At 40.6% G+C, this 27784-nt stretch overlaps 2 protein-coding genes across 7 annotated transcripts in view; one reads left to right on the top strand and one right to left on the bottom strand.

Moving 5' to 3' along the window:
• Positions 1–287: 287 nt before the first annotated feature.
• LOC129729464 (uncharacterized) lies at positions 288–3341 on the top strand. Its single transcript, XM_055688049.1, has 4 exons — positions 288–663; positions 732–1434; positions 1569–1672; positions 1759–3341. Exons 2-4 carry the CDS (start codon positions 960–962, stop codon positions 3100–3102), a joined length of 1923 nt encoding a protein of 640 aa, XP_055544024.1. The 5' UTR covers positions 288–663; positions 732–959; the 3' UTR covers positions 3103–3341.
• Positions 3342–9978: 6637 nt separating this feature from the next.
• Positions 9979–27784, bottom strand: part of LOC129729455 (tubulin monoglutamylase TTLL4) — a 40561-nt gene continuing 22755 nt past the window's right edge. For 2 of the 6 annotated variants that reach the window (XM_055688033.1, XM_055688032.1), the window contains exons 2-7: positions 16083–16787; positions 15057–15966; positions 14079–15001; positions 13854–14015; positions 13515–13793; positions 9979–11025 (exon numbers count right to left, since the gene is read on the bottom strand). In XM_055688033.1, coding sequence (XP_055544008.1) covers positions 10681–11025; positions 13515–13793; positions 13854–14015; positions 14079–15001; positions 15057–15966; positions 16083–16763 — 3300 coding nt within the window. In that variant the 5' untranslated portion in view covers positions 16764–16787 and the 3' untranslated portion in view covers positions 9979–10680. Of the gene's footprint in view, positions 11026–11525; positions 11673–12860; positions 12916–13514; positions 13794–13853; positions 14016–14078; positions 15002–15056; positions 15967–16082; positions 16788–16862; positions 17066–17304; positions 17489–27784 lie in introns of those variants that run through there. The other 4 variants (XM_055688035.1, XR_008728674.1, XM_055688034.1 and 1 more) reach the window with 4 other exon arrangements.

Raw genomic sequence — 27784 nt, 5'->3', positions numbered from 1 at the left:
AATAATGTTTACCTGCTCCAATGAATGTATATGTTCAACGTTTTAGTTTCTCGGATAGGTAAGATTATTTCTATACCCATAAAAATTTATATGTACCTATAAGTTAGAATATCATTTTAACGACAATAAATAACAAACTTTTTTATTCCTACTAATAAAGCATCGATATCTTTAAGTACCCCTAGTTTATAAGTAGCACATCGTGCATAATTCCTGTTGGAGTCTGCCGCATATTTCATATAAACAGAAAACATAAAACTCCGTCTGCCTGTGATCCACCAACACTATCACATTCAGAAACGATTGCTGGATAGGTGGTTGATGCGATCTAGGCAATATAGTTCCGTGAAAATAGTCTTTATATTCTGTGTTGGAATAAGAAATAGTAGTGAGTCTAAAAGAAGCGAATTTTTCGAAAAACAATTTTAAAAAATAAGCTTATAATTGCTGCGCAAGCAGAAGGCGCAAGTTACTCCATTACACACACTGCCATACATTTATTGCGGTACACGCAAGTGTATGTGAAAATTCGCCTTGTTCTCTTCCTTTCATACAACGCCGTGCGGTATTTTGGCGTTTGGCGGTTTTTACTTCATACGGATCCATTCATTCAAACATTCAAAGTTGAAAGGAGCACATTAAAAGGCATATTTTCATGGTGAGGTAAGAAAAAAAAAACGGCACATCATTTCTCGTCGATAGAAGTATAATCCGGTTGGTTATTCGTCCAGATTTCCTGTTATTATCTCATGCTGCGCATTTGGCTTAAATCTAGAATTACAAGAATCGTTTGTCAATGGGATTTTAGTGTATCCAGAGTGAAAATATTCGTGAAGTGAAAAGGATTTCCAATTGTCTGCGTACAGCAGTAAACCGAGTTCGATTTATGGACCGATAGGTCTGAGCCAAACAAGAGAGGAAAAAAAACCGAGTTTCATACAGAACAGCTGAAGAACGATATGGCAACTGTGCAAAGTAGCAAGGTGGCGGCGCAGTACAATCAGCACTATACTCCGACCAATAGTAATCATATACCCGGAGTAATTACAATTGGACCTGCTGCTATACAATCGGATTGTCAATACCAAACAATAACCCAAATTCAGCCTCAGGAACGGCGGCCCGTACCGCCGAAACCGATAATTTTGAATCGATCGGTTGGTGGTCCTTCGATGGCCGAGAGTCAGCTGATTCCATCCTTTTCCGAAGTCGACGCACAACAACCTCTTCCCAAGGTTACGCAGCAGTCAAATTTACTGCTGTTGGTTGAATGGGACATGCCCCCCGGTGAACCAAATGCGTACTCGGTCATCAATGCATCGGAACTGGTGCTGCACAGCCAGAGCACTACACGGGAAACTATTCACACTGGAAAAACCATATATGTGAAGCGGGGCAAGAAGTTACTGCAAGCAACAGTTGTTATTATTTCCGGTGAGATTTTTTTCAACTCTTATTCTTATTGGATGCATATGAATGGTGCATTATTGCAAAAAAAAACTAAAAATAGTTCATTCTGAAACATGTTTTGCATTTTGATCAACCCAGTTTCTTTATCTGCTTCGTAGATGATAAACAATTCATTGAAACCGAACTGAGGCAGCTGCGAAAAATGGCCGCCGAGAATTTGTACCAAAATACAGCTTCATCATCGCAAAATATCAAAATAGAGGTAAGGGAATGATGGTAATACATATCTATTTCGGACGTAGTTACAATAATATCTTTACAATTTTAAAATCGAAATCACTATTTCAGCAAGCAACCAAGCGTCGTCGGACAGAAACTGCAACCAATAGCCCAAACGAGCAGGAACCGCTCAGCCCCGAGTATGAACCGATGCCAACTCCGGCCCAGATAGCGACCGCCAACTGGGTCAACAGCTGTAAATCGGAGCGTGTCATATCCCCGTCGCCATCGCTGTTAACCATACACATGTCCAATGCTCCAGCGCCTCCCATGACCTTTCACCAACAGACCCAGACGGATGCAAAATTCTTTCCACAGGAAACCGGTCACCCGAGCCAGCTTGAAATGGCACGGTTACTTTCGTTGCAGGAAAGCATCCTGGCAGAGCAAAAAAGTGCACGAATGGAAAGCGAGTTCAACAGAAAAATGATGTATGATATAATTGAACAATTGAATACATTTTCCGAAACGCTGAAAAATATTGCATCGAAAGTCGAATCTGCTAATAAATACGAGCAAACAGAAACTATCAAAGATTCGATCAACAACGTGTCCAACTATGTAGTGCTGGGTACCGGTGATGAAAGTCGAGATCGCATATCCGTGGCAGAATCGAACGTTCCTAAGCCCGCAATTTCCAATGAGAGCAGCAACAACATGGTAATCGATCAGCTGAGTTTACACGACGAAACCAACATGTCATTTGGTCAAACAAAATACTTCATTCAAGAAGATACCTCTTCAGCCGCTTCCACACCAAAAAACTTTAGCTTTTCCAATCGACTTTCTGCTTCAGCCCTAAGTCTAAGTAATCTAAGCGATCAGAACGGTAGCAATCACAACCAAAGTAGCAAGTCGACTGTAAATGACATGCTAAAAGACTGGAACGAAGACGAATCCGACGAATCTGAAATGACCTCTATTGGCCCGAATAACACCATGGTAAAGAAACAAGTACTACGTGCAATTAACTGGACAAGCTATAAGGCCGCCACGCGGAAGCTTCTGATGACGTTATTCACTAGGGATATGCTTTCAACACATACTTTAACCGGGCGTCCATCTCCGGCTTTTATGGGCGACCGAGCCAAACCAGTAAAGGATAAACTAGATCAGAAAATCATAGCGGACATAATTGCTATTGTGGTGAAATCCTGCAATGTTTCGGAGTCGATGGTTCGAACGGCAATCACAACAAAATGCGCCGACGAGAACAAGATGAGCCGAATGAAAAATGGCAAAACGTCCTCGCAGACGATAATGACCCAGTTTGTCAAGGACCATCCGGCCACAGCGATTGCGTGTGCTAACGGAAATCAGCTTTCAACTAGTGTCGAGATGTCAACACCTGCACCCTCGGTTGTGGCGCAATCCAGGAGGATTAAACGAGAGAACAAGGAAAACGTGCATTGAGGAATCTTCCGTAAGGTTTAACCAAAAAAAAAAAACGAAATTGTTAATGTTTTACTTACTTCATTGCCATCGCTGAGGCTGCCATCTGTTTTATTCATATCTTCTGCAAACCTGATGATATTTTAGTGATAAATTTAGAAGTATTTTTTTTAACGGGTCGACGAATAACTTTGAATGTCCAGTTGTTTCTTAAAAAGGTAGCAAGAATGCTGAATGTACAAAAGTATTTTAAACTAAGACGGAATATTTGTATTACTTGATTTTGCATTATCCAACAATGATAATGTTAAATAAAGTTCTTTTTATAACAAAATGTTAAAGGCGTTTTGATGAAACTTTTCTGAGTGCTTATAAGCTCCCTAATGCTGCAACCAGAGCTTTAATCTAAAGTTTGCATCAAAACAGGGACAAAAATTACCGATTTTTCATAGGTTTACCTTTACACGCACTGAAGAAACTACCCTCCCAGGCAGCATCAATCATAGTAACCCATACGTCAGCAGAAAAAATCGCCAGCTCTATCAGTCGAACTCTAACCGTGATGGCGAAAACAGTGAAGCTACTCCGTTCAGAAGTGTGTGCATTCAAATAACGGTACCTCGCCCTGTCTTGACACTATCGGACAACAATCAGAGCATCGAAAGAAAGCCCGGTGTCGGATGGCCGGCGATCCTGAGCGATAAGAAGCGGGAGGTCGTTGCAACCTGCCAAAAGTGAAAAAGTACCTGGTGAACATGGACATTAGTGGGGCAGTGAAAATCGACTTTTCGAATTTTGCTTAGAAGTAGTTCATAAAAGCTTCGTCTTCTCGAGAAAAACTTCCATGCAAAATTTCAATTTTGGGAACAAGTGTCTCAAAGCGGGCAAAATTAACTTATTTTTAGATTGATGAAAAAATGCACGGTTAGTAGTAGTAAATGAAATTGCCGTTATCAAAAATTTTTTTTCGATGCCAAATTTCTTAAAAATGCATTAAATGTCGATCTCGAAATTAAATTTTTTTCGAAAAAACGACTTTTTGCTACTTTGAATTTTTTTTAGCTTGGCGCCAATGGGAAAATTTGACATTTGAATGTCGATTAGAAGTAGGGCTCAAAAGTTTCGTCTACCCGAAAAGAATACTGATCAATGAACTGAATGAATGAAATGAATACTGATCAAATACATTTCTTTTTGAGCGTTTTAGTAGAATGGAATTGAACATTGAGAATAGGTTATGTTTCCATTTAATTCTACTACAAAATTTCGTAGTAAAATTAAATGGAAACATAACCTATTCGCAATATTCAAGAATACTGATTCGAAATTTTAGTTCATTCGGACTTTGGGATCACGTGCCTCGAAGCGGCACCTGTGTATTTGTTCATCGATCAAAAAAAGTGACACTTTGACCGCTTTGAGTAGGGATACCATCTGGTCGGAGTTATAAATAAGGAAACTTTTCTTCGGCGAAAAAATCTCATTTCTAATTTTCATTCATTGACGAGGCGAGCAAAATGTTGTATTAAGTAACGAGTAAAATTTGGCTGGTGACAGCTGAGTCGCGAACGAGTTGAGCAGTTTCACAAATGAGCTACTCGTCCAAAATTCAGCCGACTCGCCATCTGTAATACCAAAATTTGACAGGCGAGTCTCTTCGCCTTCTTTTCTGTAATAGGTCCCATAAATTAGTAAGCCAAGAAAAAAGTAACTTATAATAATTTCGTACCATTGCTTCTTGTGAGATGGGGCAACAAGATTTTTTAGTTCCTCAAGTCCGATTGAACTGAAATTTTGCATAGAAGCTTTCCTCGAGATGACGAAGCTTTTGAGCACTACTTCTTTTTTTGTTCACACAACATTTATTTGACACGGCAAATACAAAATAATGTTTTACGGACCCAATCAAATCAAATGCCTTATGGTCTAAAATATCTTATAAGCTAAAGGTAAATTTTTATCCTCGCTGCCGACTACGCGCTGGAGCACTACTTCTAAGCGAAATTCGAAGGGAAATTTTTCTTCATACAAGTCGTTGTTGCCACCCTGCTGAATATCGATGCGATACACAAGTTGGCAAATCCGCTCAAGCAATGTCCCCCAGCTGCGTTCCATCGAGAATTTATGGGCAAACCTAAGCGTAGATCTACTCCAACAATTCTGTCGTGAAAACTGAGGATGAATTGATAAATAATACGAAAAAAGAACTCAAAAACATGCTTACACGCATGTTTTCGTCCGCCATGGCGAATGTTCCGGTTACCTGTCGGAAGGCCGTTCGCAAGGGCAGAGATTTTCTTTTGCAAGTATGCTAAAATATTTACCTTTCATAGGAAATTCTTTAAACTCAATTATCTGTCTATGGTGCTTATTACGAGAGTCACTTCACGGTGAAATATATTTCACTCTCACGCTCACTTCACTTTTTTAGACCTATTCCCGATTCCACCTCAAGTGAGGTGACAAAAATCACCTCCGTGGAGTGAGATTGACAGTGAAGTGAAATTGAGAATAGGACAAGTGAAATAAGATTGTTTCCCAGCTCAAAAATGTCTAAGGTGCTCATTACGGGAGTCACTTCACGGTGAAATATATTTCACTCTCACTCTCACGCTCACTTCACTTTTTTATACCGGTGCTTATTACGGGAGTCACTTCACGGTGAAATATATTTCACTCTCACGCTCACTTCCCTTTTTTAGACCTATTCCCGATTCCACCTCAAGTGAGGTGACAAAAATCACCTCCGTGGAGTGAGATTGACAGTGAAGTGAAATTGAGAATTGGACAAGTGAAATGAGATTGTTTCCCAGCTCAAAAATTCCTAATTCCCAGAAAGTCGTTTTTTTCGTTTTTTAGATAACACCAGATCTTAACGTGTTCTGCATTTCAAAGACATTCGGCATAGAAAAAAATGTTTTTTTCGGTATCGAAAATTTCCTGAACTAGTTTACTTTTTTTTTCATTGAGCAAAAAAATAAAAATTTTACCGCTTTAAGGCACGGATCAAATTCTGATTCGTTTCGTTCCTGAAGAATAAATCCAATATTTACCATTAGATCACAAATCAATCAACTTTAAGACTTATGGCATCTTCGTGGAATCCTTTCACCGTTTAAAATGGTCGTGAAATAATTCCACGCGAAACGTCGCTTTTTCCGTTCTCACTTCACAGATATGACACTCGTAATAACCCAGATTCCGCGGCAGATGTCACTTTGCGTCGTTTTTCTCACTTACGTGAGTCCCGTAATAGGATTTTGTTCACTTCACTCTGATTTCACCGTGAAGTGACTCCCGTAATAAGCACCCATTAGATCACAAATCAATCAACTTTAAGATTCATGACAGCTTCGTGGAATCATTTCACCGTTCAAAATGGTCGTGAAATAATTCCACGCGAAACGTCGCTTTTTCCGTTCTCACTTCACTAATATGACACTCATAATAACCCAGATTCCACGGCAGATGTCACTTCGCGACGTTTTTTTCACTTACGTGAGTCCCGTAATAGGATTTTGTTCACTTCACTCTGATTTCACCGTGAAGTGACTTCCGTAATAAGCACCCATTAGATCACAAATCAATCAACTTTAAGATTTATGGCAGCTTCGTGGAATCATTTCACCGTTCAAAATGGTCGTGAAATAATTCCACGCGAAACGTCGCTTTTTCCGTTCTCACTTCACTGATATGACACTCATAATAACCCAGATTCCACGGCAGATGTCACTTCGCGACGTTTTTTCCACTTACGTGAGTCCCGTTATAGGATTTTGTTCACTTCACTCTGATTTCACCGTGAAGTGACTCCCGTAATAAGCACCTAAGTCCCAGAAAGTCGTTTTTTCCCGTTTTTTTAGACAATACCAGATCTTGACGTGTTTTGCATTTCTAAGACATTCGGCATCAAAAAAAATGCTTTTTTCGGTATAGAAAATTTCCTGAACTGTTTGCATTTTTTTCATCGGGCAAAAAAAAATGAAAAATTGACCGCTTTAAGGCACGGATCAAACTCTGATTCGCTTCGTTACTGAAGAATAAATCCAATATTTACCATTAGATCACAAATCAATCAACTTTAAGACTTATGGCAGCTTCGTGGAATCATTTCACCTCTCAAAATGGTCGTGAAATAATTCCACGCGAAACGTCGCTTTTTCCGTTCTCACTTCACTGATATGACACTCATAATAACCCAGATTCCACGGCAGATGTCACTTCGCGACGTTTTTCTCACTTACGTGAGTCCCGTAATAGGATTTTGTTCCCTTCACTCTGATGTCACCGTGAAGTGACTCCCGTAATAAGCACTATTTTTTTTATCACCGCCCGGCATTTTAATGCAAACGTTATTTGGGATATTGCTGTATTCCGCACTTCATATTTTAGCAATTTCTGTTGACACCGAACCACTGGTTATATTAAGGAGTTAAAAACGATAAGAGTTATGTTTGTTTAAAAGCCCATCTTGAATAAGTAAAGAAACTGCTTTTGGATAATCAAATTGATGGACCCCTCGTTATTTTCTAAATAATACTTTTTTATGAACCCTTCGTTTTTCGTCAAAACTTGTCTCACCAAAATTGCTCTAACTCTTGAATTTTGTCATGGAATTATTTAAACTAACATGTCATTGGAAAGAGACTTTTTTGGTATGGTATAGTAGCCGAAAATGTTGGTAAACGGCTGGGCAATGCGTACCAGCAGTATACCCGTACTAGTTGGCATAAAATAGACCCCAGTGTGGTCCAAAGCAGAATGCTTAACAACTTCTATCCGTATCTTAACGTGGTATTGATTGGGATACGAGCTACCAAGGGAAGATCGGTAAACCGGTGGGAACTTGGTCGTATGCTGACAGGGAAGGGGGAGTTATTCTCCTTGGAGAGCAGCTTACCTGAGCGTCTGTTTCCCAGTTTAGGGGCGAATCAAACAGAGACTGATCCGGAGCGGAAGGCTGAACTAAGAAATGCGATGTCTCGCCAGCTACACCCAAGACGGCAGCCCCATCGCGGGACTAGGTATCGCAGCCCCAGTAAGGCAGTATGCTGAAATTAACAAACTACGAACAATCCAGAGAATGAAACGAATCGGAACAATCGGTACAGACCTAGGCAAACGAAAAAGGACAACGATTGGAAACTTGGCACTTGGAAAGTTAGGTCTCTGCTCGAACTGGAACGCGCGGGCATCTTGGCAAGAGAGCTACGGATGGCAAAAGTGGAGGTAGTAGCCATACAAGAGGTGCGTTGGCCTAAAACCGGAGAACGTGAATTCCGGGTTGTTGATCCGACCGCGGGACTTCTTTCAAGTACCACATCTACTACAGTGGCGGCAACAAAGTGAAACGGGGCGTCAGTTTCGTGCTAGTCGGAAACCAAATTAGCCGTGTCATTAGGTGGAGGCCTATTAATGACCGTCTATGCGCATTGAGGATCAAGGGCAGATTCTTCAATTTCAGCCTCATCAGCATGTACGCACCGACAAGCGATGAACCGACGACGTAAAGAAAACGTAGGAAGAGCGCCTATAACATGACATAAAGACCGTCATTGGAGATATGAACGCACAAGTCAGACAAGAGGAACTCTTTTTTCCCGTTATTGGCAGGGAAAGCCTTCACTCTACCACCAATGACAACGAATTCAGGTTAGTGAACTTCGCCGCGGCCAGAGGATTGGCCATCTGGTGTAGCCATTTTGCACGTCTTAATATTCGGAAGCACATCTGGAGACAACTTGCTGCCTGCTCCCAGATCGACCATATGCTGATCGACGGCCGGCACTTTTCAGATGTCATAGACGTGCGGTCCTTTCGAGGGCCAAACATCGACTCGGATCACTATCTCGTGGTAGGCAAGCCTGATTACCAGTAAATAGGAGGTGGCAGGGCGTTGGAAGCAACATTTTGAAGTGGTGTTGAACGGTGAAGCAGGTAGGATAGTCATCGAGGGGAACAGGATAGAAATTGGGAAGAACGGACAAGCTGTAGACCTACATTGGACGAGGTGAAGAATGCTTGCAAAGAGCTGAAGAACCACAAAGCCGCTGATAAGGACGGCTTATCAGCCGAACTTTTTAATGTCGGGAGCGAGCGTCTGTATAGTGCAATTGGGTTTCCAACAAAACTAATTAAACTGTTACGTGTGACGCTTGACGGTTTCGCATCAAGCATCAGGACAGCGGGCAAATTTTCAAACGCGTTTGTGACGTTAAATGGTCTGAAACAAGGTGACGGGTTCTCGAACTTGCTGTTTAACATAGCTTCAGAAGGGCAATACGAAAGGTGGGTGTACAGAGAAGCGGCACCATCATCACGAAGTCTTACGTGTTTCTGGGCTTTGCGAACGACATTGATAATATTGGTGTTAACCGTAAAGCTGTTGAGGAGGCCTAAACGGCTCTCAGAAGCAAAGCTGCGAGAATTTTACTCACCATAAACACTGCCAAAACGAAATACAGGCTGGCAGAGAGCGTAGTAGTTCTGCCGGTGTTTATGCGGTGGTCGAGATGGATGGGGATACTTTCGAAGTTGCCGACGAATTTGTTTATCTTTGTACTCTCGTGACATGTGACAACCTAGAACATCTTAAACCTTTGTCGCCAAGTCGGAACTCAAGATCTGAGAAATAAGGATTACCAGAGCTTATAGTAGACGAAACTGGCTACAGGATATATCGAACTTTCCTGGCTTTTGGCAACATGCGGTAGCATCGTAAGCTTAAGGGTTTTGTTCGTCCTATATTTATTTGATAGTCATTCCCAAGGGATTCGGGACTCACTGCACTGACTGTTGAGCCTTATCTGTTCACTCTTATATTATTCGAACTGGGTGCAGTTTATATGATTAGTTGACTTGATAACGAATTTCGGATGAAATGACTAAAATCTGTCGAACTTTCCAAACGGCTTTTTTATTTCTATCGACAGATACATGTCTAGTATCTGCTCTGTTCCGTATGCTTATATTAAGAATTTATTTTCCTATGATTTAGCAGTTATACAATTGTTTGTATCATGCATGTCACTGAGCCGACTGTAATTATGTATTTGTTTGTAGCGGGTTAACTACAATAGTGTCCTCTGGTTCATTTAAGACAGTTTATCGAATGAAAAACCTTTATCTTCAAACTCTTCCTTGGAAGTTGTTTCAGTTTGAGAGGATATTGTTTTGCTCAAGTAAACAGAAGCGAGGGACAGCTTTAACTACAAGCTTAAAATTGTGGGTTGTTGCAGTAACTGTGGTCGGGAGTATTTTCTTGGAAGTTTACTTGCATCTAGTTGGGTACGTTCGGAAACAGGACTCTACATCTGCTTCTATGTTACATTCGACGTACATTTGGCTACTGTTTTCGCGTAAGTAGTATCTTAATATTCTGCCATTGAACTATTTTTTTTTTCGTTTTTGTACAGAGAACACTTTGGATTCAGTCTTTTCAACGCAAACCCGCTAATCACTAGTTTTTTCTCTCTTAAAAAGAACATCAACTATAAATTGACGATGGTTGGCGCGGAAAATAGTATAGGATGGTAGTATTTTAGTATAACTTATTATCGCCAATCGAGTGTCGTGTTTCTACAAGAAATAATTCGATTCTTACTGCTCTACTATAATGGCATTTTCGGTATCACCACAGTGCTGTTGCTTCAGCAGAAGTGCATCGTCTAGAATAAGCTTGATTTTGTCACCAAGCTTCATACTATCCGCGGCGGTTCTCTGCTTCTCTTCCGGTTGCTGCTGTTGCATTGTTGCCGTCGCCGTAGGTAGCGTTGCACTGGTAGTACTGGCGGCTTCAGGAATATGATCGATTGACTCTTGCGAATGAAACGCAGAACAGGACTCTTGGGATTGTAATTCGGAGCAAGCCGGGTCTGACTGGATGCCACTATCCTGAGAACCGTTCTCGTTACTTGTACTGTCTGGTTGTTTATTGTTGGAGTCCTGAAGGCAATTTCGGCGAGGAAAAAAGAAGTTACTTTTCAATCCTAGAGTATTCAATTGAATATTTTTTTATCGAATGAATGATCACTTTGAAGATGTAGATGGGCTCGAGAAATACAAACACCACAATCAATTACAACATCAAGAATGAAATGACAAACGCTTGGCTAGTAAGGCGCGATGAAGGATAATGTCTACTGACTATGATGAAAGGAGGGATTGCGCTGCGATCAACAAAGTGACTAAAACAATTATTACTGAATGTTCTAGGGGTGTTTTTTTTTTGTCTAAAGAGAGATGCATGGCGTGGGCGCTTGAATGGGGGAGAGATAGGATTCCAAGAGCGGGGATGGGCCTGAGACACGGGAATGTTAGTCGACTAAATATTTTTACGTAAGGCGCTAATTATTATCCACTAGTTATTAGTATGACGAGCGAGAACGAGTTAAATACGGGCACGCACCTCTCAACAGGTACGTGCTAAAGAACGCTAAAATTACCTTTTTACAGCTACGTTCGCAAACGCTTAGGGTCGATTATATATAGGTAAGGGATTTGTTTCTATAGACAATCTAATTCATCAGAGGTTGAATATATCTAAAGTAATCATCTCCTTTGTTTATGTTTTCAATTATTTCGTCAATGGCCTTTGAAATTGCGGTAAAATCAGTTATCAGAAATGTGTATACTTGGCAGTTATTTGGGTTAATTTCTATTTAACGAAAAGAAATGATCATTTATGTTGAAAATGACTACAGATACATAATTAGTGTACGATTGAACAAAGTAGTAGAAGAGCAATTCGATTTAGAATCTAACTTCCTTGTAATAAACATTTTATGAAATATTTAATATTATCACCAAATCTACAACTTTATATTTTTCATCTATTGGAGTCAAAGGTAGATTATCAAAAACTGTGTTTAAAAAAGAAAATACTGTGTACTTTAGATTCAGAATTTATCAAAACATCTCTAGGCCTTTTTTCGATAAGGAGGTAAATAATTTATATATAACAAAAGTAACCAGATTTAATCAATGCCATTAATCCTTTTGTATAGTAAAATGCTAACTTATATATAGTGTGAACCAAGGTAAATAATATAGAAAAAATTATACAAGTTCAACTAAAACATATAACGGAAAAAAAAACAATCAAACCGAATAAAAGTCGTGTTCTCTGTCTCCACTTCATACTAAGCTTAATATAGTTTCAACTATCTGAGCATCTTTCTGGATCAGATCAGATGAGTCGTAGGAGAGGAAAACTTTTAACCAGTTAAAACTAATACTAGTCTAGTACCTAAAAACATTGAAACATTGATGCATATGCACCGCATTTTTTTTTTGGACGAGCTAAATCGAATTTAAACTGGATATGCGCAGCAGCGGAATCGAAAGGTTGTTAAAGCGAAAATAAAGATTTATTTGTAGTTTCCTAATCACTTGAAAAGATTGCTCATACCTAAAGAAAACTGGTCTACATATGAACGTAATATAGTTCAACAACACGAACTTAAAGATCCTGCTTTTTGTATAACTTCTCTAGAGACTGTTCGCAAAGGGATAAATCTATGAAAAGAATCTCTATAGTAGTACTAGCTCTAAAGTAACATTGTAAGTAACTTAACAGTTGCTTGCACACTCTCCAGCTTCCTAAGAACTTGTTAATAATAATCCGACCAAAACTTCCATTAGCAATAATTAGAGTAAATACTGTCGGCCATTTATATATTGTCCGAAAAAAATTAGAACGAAAAACTCTAACCGAACGAAAAAGTTCTATTTTTGGCAAAAATAATCAACGAGAGAACGAAGCAAAGTTTGCCACTTACGACCCTGTATCGTTCGACAGCGCCAGTACGCTGCTCGAAAGGCTTCCCAAAATTCCTGACCCACGCACGCGATTCGGGTTTCGGGGGGAGCGAGATTGCAAGTTTTGTTTGTTTGGTAGTTGGTTGGATTAATGGAACGGTTTGGTTTTTGGTGGTTTTTGGTTTTTACAGTGCGCCACATGAAGATGCGTTCGTGAGGTTTGATTATAAAGTTTTATCATAGAAAAATAATTTTAATACAATTTTAGAAAACTCATTATTACAATTTAGATTGGGATCTATATAGAGAGGTATTTACAAAATAAATAAAAATCTGTAAGTATTATCAAAATAGATGTTTCAAGAAAGAGATATTGGACTCAGTGGATCTTCAACCGGGCAGGTTTCGTTAGGTTTTGAGGTAGGGATAATCGGTTGGTTGCATTCGGTGTGCGACCACTGTGAGTTGATGCTTTGTGCGAATGTGCTTCTGTTTGAATTTAGTGCTTGCTTGAATGTTCTTGAGTTGGCGTGTGCTTGTGCTTGTTTCATTTGCTTGAAGTTGCTGCTGGACAGCATTTTGAGGCTATGAAGTCGGTATTGTGTAATGGTAATGTTTATATGCCTGGCAAATGCACAGAGACAAACAGTAAAATAGAATGAATCGATGCTTACCTTTTTCAGCGTGCTCGGCGGTACCTGTAGATGGACTTTTTGTTCGCAAAGTGACTGCAGCAAGGCGATTCCTTCGGCACGATTGTGACAGTAGCGATGCTCCCAGGCGTCCAGCAAGCGATTATAATATCTAGGATGTTCGGTAAATCCAATATACCGGTGGCTATTGGGCGCTGGAAGGATACGTTCCAGTGGGGCACTTCTGGCGAGTTCATCTTCGGTGAGCATCAAACAGCGTACATCGTCTGGGGTCAGTTCTTCTAGGATTGCGTTGAGGTACTAAAGAATACCGCAAATATTAGATGATCACAAAATCATAAAATATAACTTGATGCTTACCTCTTCCCTTGTTGTATCTTTCTGAATGAACGCGTTATGTTTCAAGCGTTCGGTTTTCGATAAGACTGATACGTATATCCGTTTGTCGTAACACAGCGGACCTTCTAGGCCTTGTTCTGCTAGAATTTCTTTCTGCTCAGCAAGAGGTATTCTCGGAGGAACCTATCATGTAAAATGAACATTGTGTTAAGCATGTTTGCAATAATTTGATCAAGATGGATATACCTGATACATAACCGTGTTTAGCAACGCTTTCACTAGTGGTCCTTTAACATGTGCATCCAGTGTCGAAGCGGAATGCAATGAGGGTGATATATTTACTTCCAGCAGCCACGGAACAAGTTCCGAATCGAGTATCACGTCTATGCCAAAGAGCTCGTAACAGTTGTATTTGCTGGCAACATTCAGTTTAGACATAGCATGGATGGGTCCTTCGCCTGCAAGTATCGTCCGTAGGACTAGATTCCTTAATGCTCCCCATAGGCGATCCGTGTCGATACCCTGCTCGGTAAAATACGACCACAGTGATTTGATAGTCCATTTATGACCCTGACAGGCATCTGCATCTTCATTCGCACTGTAGTTGTTTGACAGCTTATTAATACTGTAGTTGGTTAAATGCATATATCGATCGCTGAGGGTGTCTGATTTCTCACTATATTTCACAGAAGCAAATCGAGCCAGTCCATCCGTATGCATATACACGCGCAGGGGGTTGATCGATGTCACCAGAACGTACAAACGAAGATCGAATTTGCTGCCGTTGATTAGCAGTGGTCGCTCGACGTAACGCTGCACAATCAGTGGCTTCCGCTTGGGTATCTGCGACCAGCGGTTAACGACCTTGATGCCGGTGCCTCTCGCCGAGGCCGGCGGCTTGATAATCCACTTGCAGTTTCGTTGACTGTAGCGGGGCCACATTTGGCGGAGCATTTTCAGGTCTTGGGGTATAATGTAGGTTCGGGGCATAAATCCAAACTCTTTCTTACCATGCCGATTCATCTGTGACTGCAAATTTCGCCAAACGCGGTCCTTTCGACCGATCTGAAAGCTTCCGGGTAGGTGATTGAATTTCTGATAGGAGCGCAAAGTTTTAAAGCAAGGACTTTTCATGTGTTTACCCCAGATACCGACCCAATCGTTTGTTTCTGTAATAGAAAGCTAATTTTATAAAGACTAACATTGAAAAGATTATTTACATACTTTTAAGCAATCGAAAACCGCTATTGATCAACACCTTCCGCACGATGATCGGAGTTATGAGTGTCATCTTCCACTTGAGCACTTTATGAATGGCCGGTGGCATTGGAGGACCTTTCTCTTCGTGTGTTGAAAATGTAATGTAAGGTGGAACATGTGGAAATAGACTAGGTGCTAAGGGTCCTTCAATCGGGCAGCCTCCTTGCACGCAACCGATGGATGTCACTGGTCCTTTGACTAGCGATGGCGACGGTGAGGTGGAGTTTGATTTCGCCCTTGCTTGGTATGCTGCTAGGTGAGTTTGATAGTTATCTTCCGAGTCTGTAATCGATCCATTCAGTAATTCATCATCTTCGATCAATTCGTCCTCCAGATCGTCATCTTCTGCACCACATTCATCGTCCAGGTCTTCATCGTCTCCTGCGTCCGAATGGCCAATCGTTTCCGTGTCTAGGTCTTGTGTATGAACGGACTCACCACCGCTGGTTCCTGTCGATATCCCGGACGGTGTAGGAGAAGTGGAGCCGGCTAATGGTTTAAGCAGTGGAGGCGACACCGATTTACGTCCAATCAGTCCGGCGACCAATCCACCTGAAGCAACGATAGCCGACACAGTGGTCGGTGCGGATTTAAGGCTCGATTTGTATTTGTTAACTGGGGCTCCTGTACGTGAGCGTACAGTTTTTGTTGTGCGGACTCCATTTGCCGTGGAGATTGCTTTAGATCCTTTCGAACGCTGTTGCTGGGTAGCATTTACATTGACTAAGGCTTCATCCAGCCGGCTGACGTCGACCGCATTGAACATTTTTGATGGTGGGGAATCCTTCAGAGGCACCGACGAAGCTACACATTCCAGTGTTTCGTCGCCCTCTAGTGTGGGTGAGATAGTGTCGCGGGTGCGTTTCAGACAAAGCTGCAATGTTTGAATAGAATTGTTCTATCATAATTTTGATATAAGAAACTATAAATTGTAAATATTTTCCGCAAGCTTTGTTATGTAACAGCTTTAGGCAAAATAAGTATACTCACATCTCGCACTTGTTCCCGATTACTAAAGCTGGGTGTCGTCCGGCCACTGAGCGACGACCCTGACGTGCTGCTGGTGTAGATTTCATGCGGCTCGGACTCACTGCGGGCTCGCAGTTTCCGATTGTTTCGATCGAAAACGGTGTTCCGTGGGTTAAATGAACTTTCAAGGTTACGCGCGAAACGAGACTCAAGCTGCTTCTCGCTGGCAATATAGTAGCCATACCTGCGATCCTTCCGGTACATGTCTAGCTCGCTTGTGTACACATCCTTGGCATTTAAAGCGTTCTCGACGATTCGAGTGTGACCGTTGTGCATTACGTTTTCCTTCACACTGTTGATTGTGATACTGGGCAGTAATTCGTTGTTTCCTATCGCTGGTAGAGCCTTTCGGCCACCATTGTTCTGCAGACTGACCGACTCGACTAGCAAAGACGGATTATCTCCTTTTGACTTGAGTAGATGGTGCTGGGGGTGGTTGTAAAGATGATGGTGGTGACCTTGGAGGCGCTGTTTACCGCTTTTGGTTTCGTTTATCGATGCCATCGGAAGACTTTCGCTGCGACATCTTCTTCGTAGCATAACTTTCTGGGGAGCAGCAGAAGATGTCGTCGGGTTGGTCTGCTTCAGTCGGGAAGTATTCCGTGGGTACTGGGTTTGTCCATGTTGCTGCTTGAAATCCATGATGGTGGCAAATTTTGTGGTTATCTGAAAAAGATAGACACGCATGAAAGAAAAAACTTTAATAATGCAAGTTTGATCTAAACTCTTTAAATCAATTACATATTTGAAACAGTCGTAGCAAATATATAACAACGTAAAAATTATTTTAAGAATTGCTGATCGTTTCATAATCGTATGGAGTTGGTGCAGACGGCACGAGGCACGTTGTTCATTCTATGCAATCCGACGATCTAATTTGACTTAACGATGCTCCTGCTAAAATCACTGTCAGAAGACTGTCCAATTTTTCGCAAATTGCTTCACGATTATGTGCGCAGCGGAATTTTTAGCGAAAATGTGAGGTAAAACGCGGAGTGACAAGGTGCTTTTCATATTTTACGCACCGCTTCTTCCCATCGCGCACTAAACTGTTACTTCTAAAAGAAACTGTTCGCCTATATATGTACGTGCAAGCATTATGGTCGAAGTCATTCTGCAAGCGATGACGACAATTATCGCTTCCCACTGTTATGTGGGTCCTCGAAATATATGCGAAACTCACCTTTTCCTCGCGAGCTACCAAGCTGCTAGCTTTCTTGAATGGATGGACTAGCAAATATATGAACTTTTATTCCAACCAGCAAGTCGTAGTATCTAAAACACTGATGATGTTTCCAATTGAAAAATTTACCAAATGTATTCTGTCAATCGTAAGAAATTAATCACGTTCTTATCCCAAACGTTAGGCATTGTAATACCAATACACATATTGGGGTTCCGATTCTCTCCTGTCTTTTTTTTGCTCTCACGTAGTTTCTCGCTACTTAACCGTGTGCAGCACCAGCAGTGGAGAAGTGCGGCTGACCGCACCGGAGTAGGCAGGTTGGGATTGTTGTTGTTGCCTGCTACACAGCGTAAACCTACACACGAGGGCGCTTGCTCCTCTCAATGGAACCGCGAGAGTGTGGCAACGGTTCTCATTGATGTCTATTCTCAAGTTATACGCTATGGGCTAGAGTAAAAAAGCAGAAAAAAGTAATTCAACCAAATTTTAATCCCATTATGTTGAAGCCGATTCATAACCAAAGAGAGGGCGACGCATTTTTCCTGGTTTTTGACATTAATGCAGAATTTTGATGCATCAATGCAGAATTTTGATGCTTTTTTAACTGTCATTCTTCTCACTTTTTTGAAAATTTGTCTTAGTTTTAGTCATTTTTTCTAATGAAAAAGTAAATAGAAAAAAATAGTTCTAATATTGCAACCATGCTTTCAAAAGGTTTTCTTCTTCATATTTCTTTTCTTTTTGCAAATCCTGGTCCTGGTAATTTTTTTATGAAATAAATGTGATCGATAGCGACATTAACCAAAATCGAAGGCTAAAAATTAAAACTTCATGAATATGAAAACTCATTCTGTTTGCAAATATTTTGAGAACCGTTGCTTCTAAAAAACAGCTTTTTATGAAAATTTCTTGGTAATGCGCAACATAATTTATTACGTTTGGACACTTAGGTTTTCAACTAGGCAAAATGAAAAAAAAAGGTCTAGACTCATTCTACAATTTAAAAAAAAAAATTACTAAGTTTTTCCTTCTAACTTATGTCTTCCTTGAAATAAAGTTCTGATCACATTTTAATTGGATTTGTAGTCCTCAGATTATAATTACACTGGCAAACACAGGTTTCGCCCTAGAGCTCAAACTAGAAAAAATAAAGATTATAGCTTTTCAACCATTCTTGTGAATGTTGGGGCTCTTAGCCTAATTTAAACTATTTGAGAAACTTGAATGAATTTTCTCGTAAGGGGCCATCCACATACCACGTGGACAGCACGGAGGGGGAGGGGGGGGGGGCAACCATCGAAATGAAAATTACACATTTCTGCGGAAGCAAGAGACAAATTGAAACATAGAAATATGTGACGGCATTCTTTGATGATTTCGTTTCAACATTGTTTGATTCATGCAGTGCGAATGTAGGGTAAGGAACGAAAACGGGCCTCAAACTTCTGAATTTTGATCAATATCGACACTTTTAATGACGACCCAACAAACAATTATGTTGAAATGAAGCTTGTGAAGCTACTATCCGGTGGATTTCGACTGAACTAAAGCTAAATAAGCTCTTATACAACATTGTTCGCTGGGGAGAACGAAAATTCTGGTTAACTATCGTACGAATACCGTGACAGGTAAAATAGAGTGACACCTACATCTTTTTTTTTGTTTTCTCTCTTTTTTGGTGAAAATGACAAGCGAACTCTGCGTAAAAATTGTTTAAATCTAATTTATATTGTACTCTTTAGAATCATTCGGAATCGGCTGTCACAAACAAGAGTTTTTCCAACAACAAAAAATCAGTTTGAACTTCATAGAAATTAATGACAAAATATAGTGCCACTACACAAATGCATCAAAAGAATATTTAAACGCAACAAACAAAAAATCAATAATGATTGTGGCCTTCTTTGGCCTTCAGAACCTCCTGCCATCGCTTCGGTATGCTTATCCACGAGACTCTTGAGGTACTGTGGGTCGGGAACTTCTTAGGCGCGTTCCAGAGCATCGAAATAAGGATGTTTTTTGATAACACTAGTTTTGTCCACCTTGGCGTCGAGAATTGCCCATAAATCCTCGATGGGGCTGACGTCGGGGCATTGTGGGGGCCATTCCATCGGCTTGATGCGGCACGACTGGAAGAATGCCTTAGTTATCTTGGTGTGTGCTTTGGATTATTGTCCTTTTGAAGCACAAATCTTCCAGCCCGGTTTTGAGCAGAGAAACTTCCAAATTCTCTCTGAGGATGTTAGAGTAAGATTCTGCCGTCATTATCCCGTCAATTTTTAACCAGGCTTCCCACACCCAACACCACCACACCATAACATTTCACCCTCCCTGCTTCATCGTTCCCGGGATATGGCGCTCCTGTAGCTCTTCGCCGGATTTGCACCATACGCGAATCCGCCTCTTCCGGATTGAAAATTTCGAACTTCGATTCATCCGTCTAGAAAACCGTTTTCCAATATTGAATTAGTTTTTCTGCGTGCTCCTTGGCAAATTTCAGCCGCTTCGCAATCTTGCTTTCGATCCGCCGACGAACAGTCCGATGAGAAACCTTAGAAAGCAGGATTACCTGGATTTCCCGGACTTTACCTCTCGCACAATCTTCCTAACAGTTCGGGTGTCAATTTTCGGCTTTTGCCCTCTCCCTGACCGATCTACCAACGACCCGAAGGTTTTCTGCTTCAACAAAATTTTTCTACCGAACCTTTGCTGACATAATACTTCCTGGCAGTTAGATTTGGATTCAAGGGGGGGGGGGGCAAAGGGGGCAAATGCCCCGGGCCTTGCGACACGAGGGGCCCCCTAGTGCTGGACCAGACGAGAAGACAGAGTGGAGAGCTTTTTTTTGGTTCGTCAGCTTTCAGCGAAGCGTTAAGTAATATCGACCCGACCCACCTGCTGGACTATATTTTTCGTAAATTTCTAAATAACTATTTCCCCAGTTAGTACATTTTTCAATCATCAGCATCCACGTTGGTAGAGACGGCAACAGACTGGCGCTTTTCGATCTCTTACTGATGCAGTAGACCCCACTGCGACGTGAGAGTTACGAAACAAAGGCCAGCCACCAAACAATACTCTCTACTGAGTAAATGATGACGTGCGATAAAGTGTACAAGCGATACAAAATAGCTATTTAGAAAGGCCGACTTATACGTCTTGCGGTGGTGTAATCGGAAACGCATCTGACCGGAGATTAGAAGTTGTGAGTTCGGGTGCCCCCTGCTGGACTATATTTTTAGTAAATTTCTAAATAACTATTTCCCCAGTTAGTACATTTTTCAATCATCAGCTCCACATTTACTGCTTGAAATATAAAACAAAAAAAACTATATCAATTTCTCACATTTCCGCGAAAACTAAATGTGTAGAATGTTGATACTGACATGGTTTTAATTTTTTATATTGTTAACAAAATTTCGGAAGACAGTCTCCGAGTTTCCGCACCGTAGCAGAGAAACGCCACCGCAATTCTTGCTCGCGGAAAATGTGAGTGGATAGCAGAAGGAGACTGTTCTGGCGTTTCGACTGAACAACTTTGATTTTTAACGCTTCGAAGCCGCTTTTGACTTTGGCTAAACAAGCTTTTCCATAACCGGCAGAATCAAACCAATTAGGTCTTCATACAATGACATACAAGTTTTCGGGTTGATATTTTCTCAGACATGAATGAACAAATGAAGCAGAAGATATGCAGAAGGATGATTTTCCCGGTGTGAAGCCTAATTCCCCGTCTTTTTTTCCCCGGTGGTTTGAAATTCCCGTCTTTTTCTCATTTTTTCCGGTAGAGTGGCCACCCTGTTACAACTAACTTCGTGAATTGCTTCCGTTTTTAAGTTATTTTTAATTTAATTTAAGAAAATTGGAAAAGACGATCTAAATTATACATTGAATCAAAAACGGAATACATTCATCTCTCAAATTATATTTTTTTTTGAAAGTTGACTTTATTTCCAAACTATTGAAAAAAAGATCTGTATGAAAAAATGTAAAACGAATTTTAAATTAAAAGATATGTTTCAAAGACTTTTTTCAATTTAAACATTTTTGAGAATAGTCGAATTTCAATGACGCATTATGATTTCAATAGTAATTTAAAATCGTTAAGCTCTTGGCGAGTAACTCTGTAAACATATTCGTTATTTGGCATGGAAACGCTCATGCGCCTTTTAAAAAAATTAAATTTATTAATTTTTTGTCTGAACAAAATTCTGCACCCGTGGAAAACACTGGGGGGCCATCCACATTTCACGCGGACAGATTCTGCACGATTTAGACTCCCCCCCTCCTCCCCGTGGACAACTGCCCATATAAATTATAAAAGTTTTGTACGGACCGTGGACATGAAACATACCCTCCCCCCACAACTGTCCACGTGGTGTGTGGATGCCCCTTAAACCTATAGTTTAGTTTTGTTCAAATTTGGAAAATTTTCGAGGATTATTGCTTCAACTAAATTCTCTCAGCCCACAGTATACTGTTTTATGTGTAAAGGTGGAAGTTCCTCTTCCGCACGATGTGTGCTTTGAATATGTACATAAATAAAAATCTTGTTGAATGAGAAAATATCTCTCAAGGAGTGTACCGTATATTGTTGTTATTTATTAATCATATCCCATGGTGTTAGCAACCAAAAGGCAGAAAGTGATTTCTGTTGAAAAATCACAATAAAGGTTTTATCTTGGTTTTTTGTCAACACATTCCTGATAACTCTATTACTAGCAAGCGGATATGCAAATGATGATTGAAGTTACTCTGTATGACGGTATTCATTGATGATGTTCTATAAGTTAGCAGCATAGTAAAACACCGCGTGCTTAGTAAAAAGCATGTATTCGTTCTTAGGAAAAAAATAAAGTACTGTAAAAACGTAATCGATGACTGGTGATATCCAAGTATAATTTTCATAGAATGAGTCAACTCACTGTACTGTAATTTAAGCACTATTTTAAATTTATTACGTATTACCACGTGGTGTCCCGTCGCACTGAAAACATTCCGCGCTGTCCGGAAGGTTCGTGTGAATTGGCTAAGAATTTCAAGGTTTCCCACATTCAACACCTGGGGGTGTGGTGAAAACTGTCACGGTTTGTTTGGAAAATTGTCCACCTGCTTTACGCGATGAACACATATCCCCTCTCCCTTTCCTTTAGAGGATCACAATCAGCCTAGTCGCAGAGTGGTGTCACTATAAATAGTATATTGCCCAGGAATTTTCCGTGTTTTAAGATGCTGCTAGTCTTGGCCATGTGGACACATAAAGGTCTGAAGATTGAAACCGTTTCGCTGAGTTGGAGAAGGTGAGTAAATGCAGTGGAAATGGGACCTGAATAAAAACAATGACCGAACGAATGTATCCCGGACGGTAGAATGTACTATAATAAAAGTTTTTTCGTGTAAAAAACATTTTTATTATTCAAAACCCAGTAACGTCGTGTTAGTTGATTTTTTTCCTCGCTATTCTCCTAATAATAAAACGGTTGGGCAGATATCATCCTCCGCGATTACAGTGTACAATTCGGGTGGGTTTGTCGTTTTCCGTGCTGCTTTCTGGTGGACAAGCTGATGCGTTGGAGGACCGATATTTTCTTTGGAAAGTTTTGATTAATACTTGTTCACACAGAGAGTATATTGAGTGGATGTTTGTTTAATTGAAATCAGCAAGCGACGGTGCCGACACGGCGCCAAATTTGAATAAACAACTAAGAATGCTATGAATCTGCTCGAATGTTCATAACTGTGTGTTTTGGTATAAAAAAAATTTGGAATTCTAAATTTTTCGAAGTTAGCAGAATTGTGTAGTGTTTTTGTGGAAGCTCGAATTTGTTATTGCGTTATCGGTAATTTTTTTTTTCACCTATTTTAAAATATTTGGTAGATTGAGCAAAAATACTCTTAAAATTGCGACTAAATTTTATACATTTACAAACAATCAAATTAGAAAAAAAGACTGCAAAATTTTCTTTGACGCGGATAGACAATACATTTTTGAATTACTGAGAACAATTAACAATCAACTTTGAATACAAATCATCGTAAATTGATTTGTTTGCCTTTGCATCGCTATATCTTATAAGATAAAATTCGATAACTAAATTTCTGGTACTTTTCAAATTTGCGTGAACGAGTTTATAGCACGTTTCAGACGTTCATGCATTGTAGACGTCATATTGGACACCTACTTACAGAACCACGTTTATTGAAATACTGTACACTGACGTAAAACGTCCGGTAGTCTGAATTTTCAACGTCATTTCTATACGAATTGTTGGTAAAAAAATAAACATCCACACAAAACAGCGGATGTTTCGCATTTGGGTAAGCGGATGATCCTTCCTACCATAACGACTGCTTCAAATACAAGCATGTAAAATGAGTTTAGTAAATAACTTATCAAAGAACATAGTGTGCAGGAATCGCAAAGCTCCGTTATCATACCACTACAGACACATCGACCACAGTAAAAATGTTTGCATATCACAAAGGTAAAACAAAAATTCTTGGCGCAAAATTAAGGTTTTCCATTTCATTTGGAGCTAACGTTTCCGTGTTTCAACAACATTGTCATACGAAAACGGTGACTAATGAGTGACAGTTTAACTTACACCGTTACACGACAACAGGTAGGAAAATTGTAACGAGGAGGAAAAACTATAACTACCGTTGAATTCTACGGCTTCTGCCCAGTCTATGTTACCTGTGAAAGGAGGATAGGGGGGAAACCTTTCTATTTATAAGCACGTGGTGCAGCGATGGTTTCCAATGAAAATGGGTGACTAATTTCTGAATTGCAATGTTGTTAATTGACGTGTGAATAATGCCAAAAATAAATCGTTTTGGCATTGGCTTAACAAGCTTAGCTTTCTTGGCAACGGGCACTAATAAGACATCATATCAGCTGACTGACTGGAGAGACGTTATTAACATATCGCATTTCGCAAAACACTAATTTTGGTTTTGGTAACATACCAGCATGGAATAATATTTACATTAATCATGAAAGGGAAACTATAATGTTTACTTACTTACTATTTACTAAGGAATTTCACTTGTTTGGTTTAAACTAAGAATTACTTCGATGGAGCGAATTGGATTGAATTAAAATCGGCAGCAAATTAGAACGGAGTATTACAAGATTTGTTTAAAATATTTTTCTATGAAATTGCCCTAGTAACAGCAGCCGTAATCACTGTTTGTCTGCTTCATAAAATTTTACCTATGAATAAATGCACAAGAACGACTATCTCAGGTCCTCGTGTTGACTACTAGCACAGAAAAGAGTGCATAACTGATTAGTAACGAGGAAAAAGAGATGACTTATTGTAATTGTATTTTAACCGCAATTTACACGCAAAGTTTGTTGGATCAAACGCCGTAAACAGGTAAACCCCAAAAGGGTGACAACTAAAATGCTGGATTTTTTTAAGGCTCTCTCACTCAACAACAAACACATCCAGCGAAAAATGAGAGTATGTTATATAAGTTCCATCTCTCCTCGTTATGCTAGTTTTTTTATTCTCGCTTATTTTCCGTCGGTCTAGTTCCGTCACTGTTGTTGTGCCAATCACCGACGCCCGGGAGGCGACTCCACCCAGGACCCTAACTTACGACCCGTTGATTAACGGAACGGCGCCAACGGCTTTACTTCCTCATGCGATGGAAGGCGTGATCCCAGAGATTTTTTGCCTCAGAAAATCTCCCGGTGTCGGGTAGGATTGAATCTAGACCACTTGTGTTGGTAGTGAGTGGATCACGCCACCCCACCAACCATCGACACCTATGTCGGCGTTGGGATTCGAACCCAGGCGTCGAGCGTGGTTGGTAACGTCTCCGCCCCCGTCTCTCTTTATGCTAGTGTTTTTGTTTGGTTTTTAAGGCCCATACACACGGCGCAATGACACCTTCCTTATACAAAATAGAAGGCGTGATCGCTATCCCGCCTTCCATTTTGTATGGAGAAGGCGTCATTACACCGTGTGTGTATTGGGCCTTTAAATGCTACGAGCCTTGTACAAGCGCATCGTACAGTTAGCGAACAGCACAAAACATTAGGCAGAAAGTTCACGGTAACCTCTTTTAAAAGCAAAAATCTTCCAGTTTCGACTGTGGTGGACTGTGGTGAGGTAGTGGAAGTCCGGCCAAAGTAATGGACGAAAAACTTTCTGAAAATGCTTTTTTCATGATGCCGGAACAAAGGTGATGTACGGCATTCACGTCGACTTTTCGAATGCAGTTGATTGATTCTATTAATCAACTGTTTGCAGTTTGTTGCTCTCCAGTTATTTTCGTACACCAAGGAACTTGAAATCCCAAAGAAATGTTCGATTGGAAGACACTGAGGCAAATTCGCTGGGTTGCGTATTATGGCGTAATGTGATGAGGCCTCATCAGGCAAAAACCTATACCTTCAATCAACTTAGTGTTTTTGAATAAATGGAATAAAAATTTTCTTCAAACGAAGTCTTTTTTGTCCATCACTTAGGCCGATCTTCCACAACCTTCCTGGTGAATTACACTTGTCGACAAAAGTGGAAAAAATTCTGCCCTAAAGCCCGAAAAAGCTGCCTTAGAAAGATTATAGCTTAACCTTACCTTACCAATCAGACGAGAGCCGTGTTGGCTCGTGCTGTATCAATAAGTTGTTGTCATGTTGCTTGGTTCTGGGCAGTGTTTCGCCAGTTCCCTAGGCGTCTCATCACCCGCAAGTCTCCTTCAATCTGGTCGAGCCATCCTGCATGCTGCGCCTCTTTATTTCTGGTGCCAGCAGGGTTGCTGAAAAGAAGTTATTTCACAGGGTTGTCGTCCGGCATCCTTACGACGTGACCGGCCCACCGCAACTTATTGACTTTAGCCAGGTGTGTTCGCCAGGTTGGTAAATGGCTGGGCAATGCGTACCAGTATTACACCCGTACTAGTTGGCATAGAATAGAACCCAGTGTGTTCTGAAGCAGAAGGGAAGATCGATGAACCAATGGGAACTTGGTCGTATACTGACAAGGAAGGGGGAGCTGTTCTCTTAGGAGGGCAGCTTGCCTGAGCGTCTGTTTCCAACAGCGTCTGATCCGGAGCGGACGGCTGAATTACGAAATGCGGTGACTCGTCAGCTACACCCAAAATACCACGAACAATCAAGACTTAAATACGGATTGAATACGGACCTGGACGACGAAATAAGGACGACGATTGGAATGTTCGCTACATGAAACAGTAGCTTTCTGGCTAGTGTAGAAATGCTTCAACTTACGTGAGGGTATCACATAGTAAATGCTCGCTGGGTTTGTCGCTTCAACATTGTTCACGAGAAAACTCGTTTAAGTCTCCGGAAAAATGTTGGTGGCTGGGGGCCACCATTCACAGGAATGGCTAAAACCAATAATCTTTCATTTATTTCTTAGTTTGAGCTTTTGGGCCTGTGATGATAAAGTTTGCAGGAATTTATGCACCGAAACCGGAAGATTTCCACTTACAAGAGGTTCCCAGTGAACTAAGGCAATTTTCACAATTTTAGTTGTTACCCATTCGATCCAGTTGTTTTTTACTTTGTCTTTGTTCTTTGAAAATTTTCCATTGAGAGAAATAAGTGTTTACTTCAAAAATTGAGTTCTTAACTCTTATACTCATTAACTACAAGCACTAATGGCACAAGTTGCTATGCATACGAAAGGCTAAGATCTGTTCTATAATAGTTCTATAGTCAAATAGTAGGAGGTTGTATCCAAGACACGACCGCATAGCTGACGTAGAATACGCACTCTTTCCAAAAAACAATTTTGATGATTTATAGCTTGTAAAGCTACTATTAAACAAGTTTTGGCTGAACTACAGCTTGATAAGCCGAGTGTTCAAAGGCAGACCAGCTTGGATATTTGGGAGTACATTTCCCTGGGTAATAAGTGACGCCGGATAGACATTCGTTCAGTTTCTCGTCATTGCAAATCACCACTTGCAGGATGATTACCGTTCTATTATCTCTAGCAGCGTTTCCTGTCAATTCCAACACTTTCGCGGCACGTTACAATGCAGCTACCAGATCGATAGGTACTCCTATACCTCGCATAATTTACAAGTGCTGGCCGTGACATTAGCAGCTTTAGGAATAGCTGTGGCCTGTGCGTCATCTTCCCATGTTGTAGGAACGTAATCACGAGAAACAGGAATAATAAATGTGAATTGGAACCGATTTTGAAATATACACCCGAATCGCGCGAAAGTCAGTGGACGAATGAATAATGCTGTGTTGAATAACCTTGCGACTGTCTTGAATACCTACGGAGAGGACTAACGCGACAAGTGGGCGGGGTCACGGTATTATGGAGAAAAGTAAAAAAAAAGGTTGGACTGCGCTATATAAAGTTACGCGTGAAGTGCATTACTCTCCGTACAACCGTCAAAAAACTCATCATTAAAAGGACACAAGCGGGCCACGGACAAGTGATGGGGCAGCCAAATTTAGCTTTCCGTATTATTGCTGTAACCA

Source organism: Wyeomyia smithii, chromosome 3 (genome assembly GCF_029784165.1).
Source record: "Wyeomyia smithii strain HCP4-BCI-WySm-NY-G18 chromosome 3, ASM2978416v1, whole genome shotgun sequence".
Lineage (NCBI taxonomy): Eukaryota > Metazoa > Arthropoda > Insecta > Diptera > Culicidae > Wyeomyia > Wyeomyia smithii.
Note: the sequence above shows the minus strand (reverse complement) of the source record. Positions and strands in the feature narration are given on the sequence as shown.

What these genes read in the sequence shown, in the direction of transcription:
- LOC129729464 (XM_055688049.1), top strand. Translation starts at nt 960, where the DNA reads ATGGCAACTGTGCAAAGTAGCAAGGTGGCGGCGCAGTACAATCAGCAC. An exon ending in AACAGTTGTTATTATTTCCG is followed by an intron (nt 1,435 to 1,568) that starts GTGAGATTTTTT and finishes TCTGCTTCGTAG; the next exon opens with ATGATAAACAATTCATTGAA. An exon ending in CGCAAAATATCAAAATAGAG is followed by an intron (nt 1,673 to 1,758) that starts GTAAGGGAATGA and finishes TCACTATTTCAG; the next exon opens with CAAGCAACCAAGCGTCGTCG.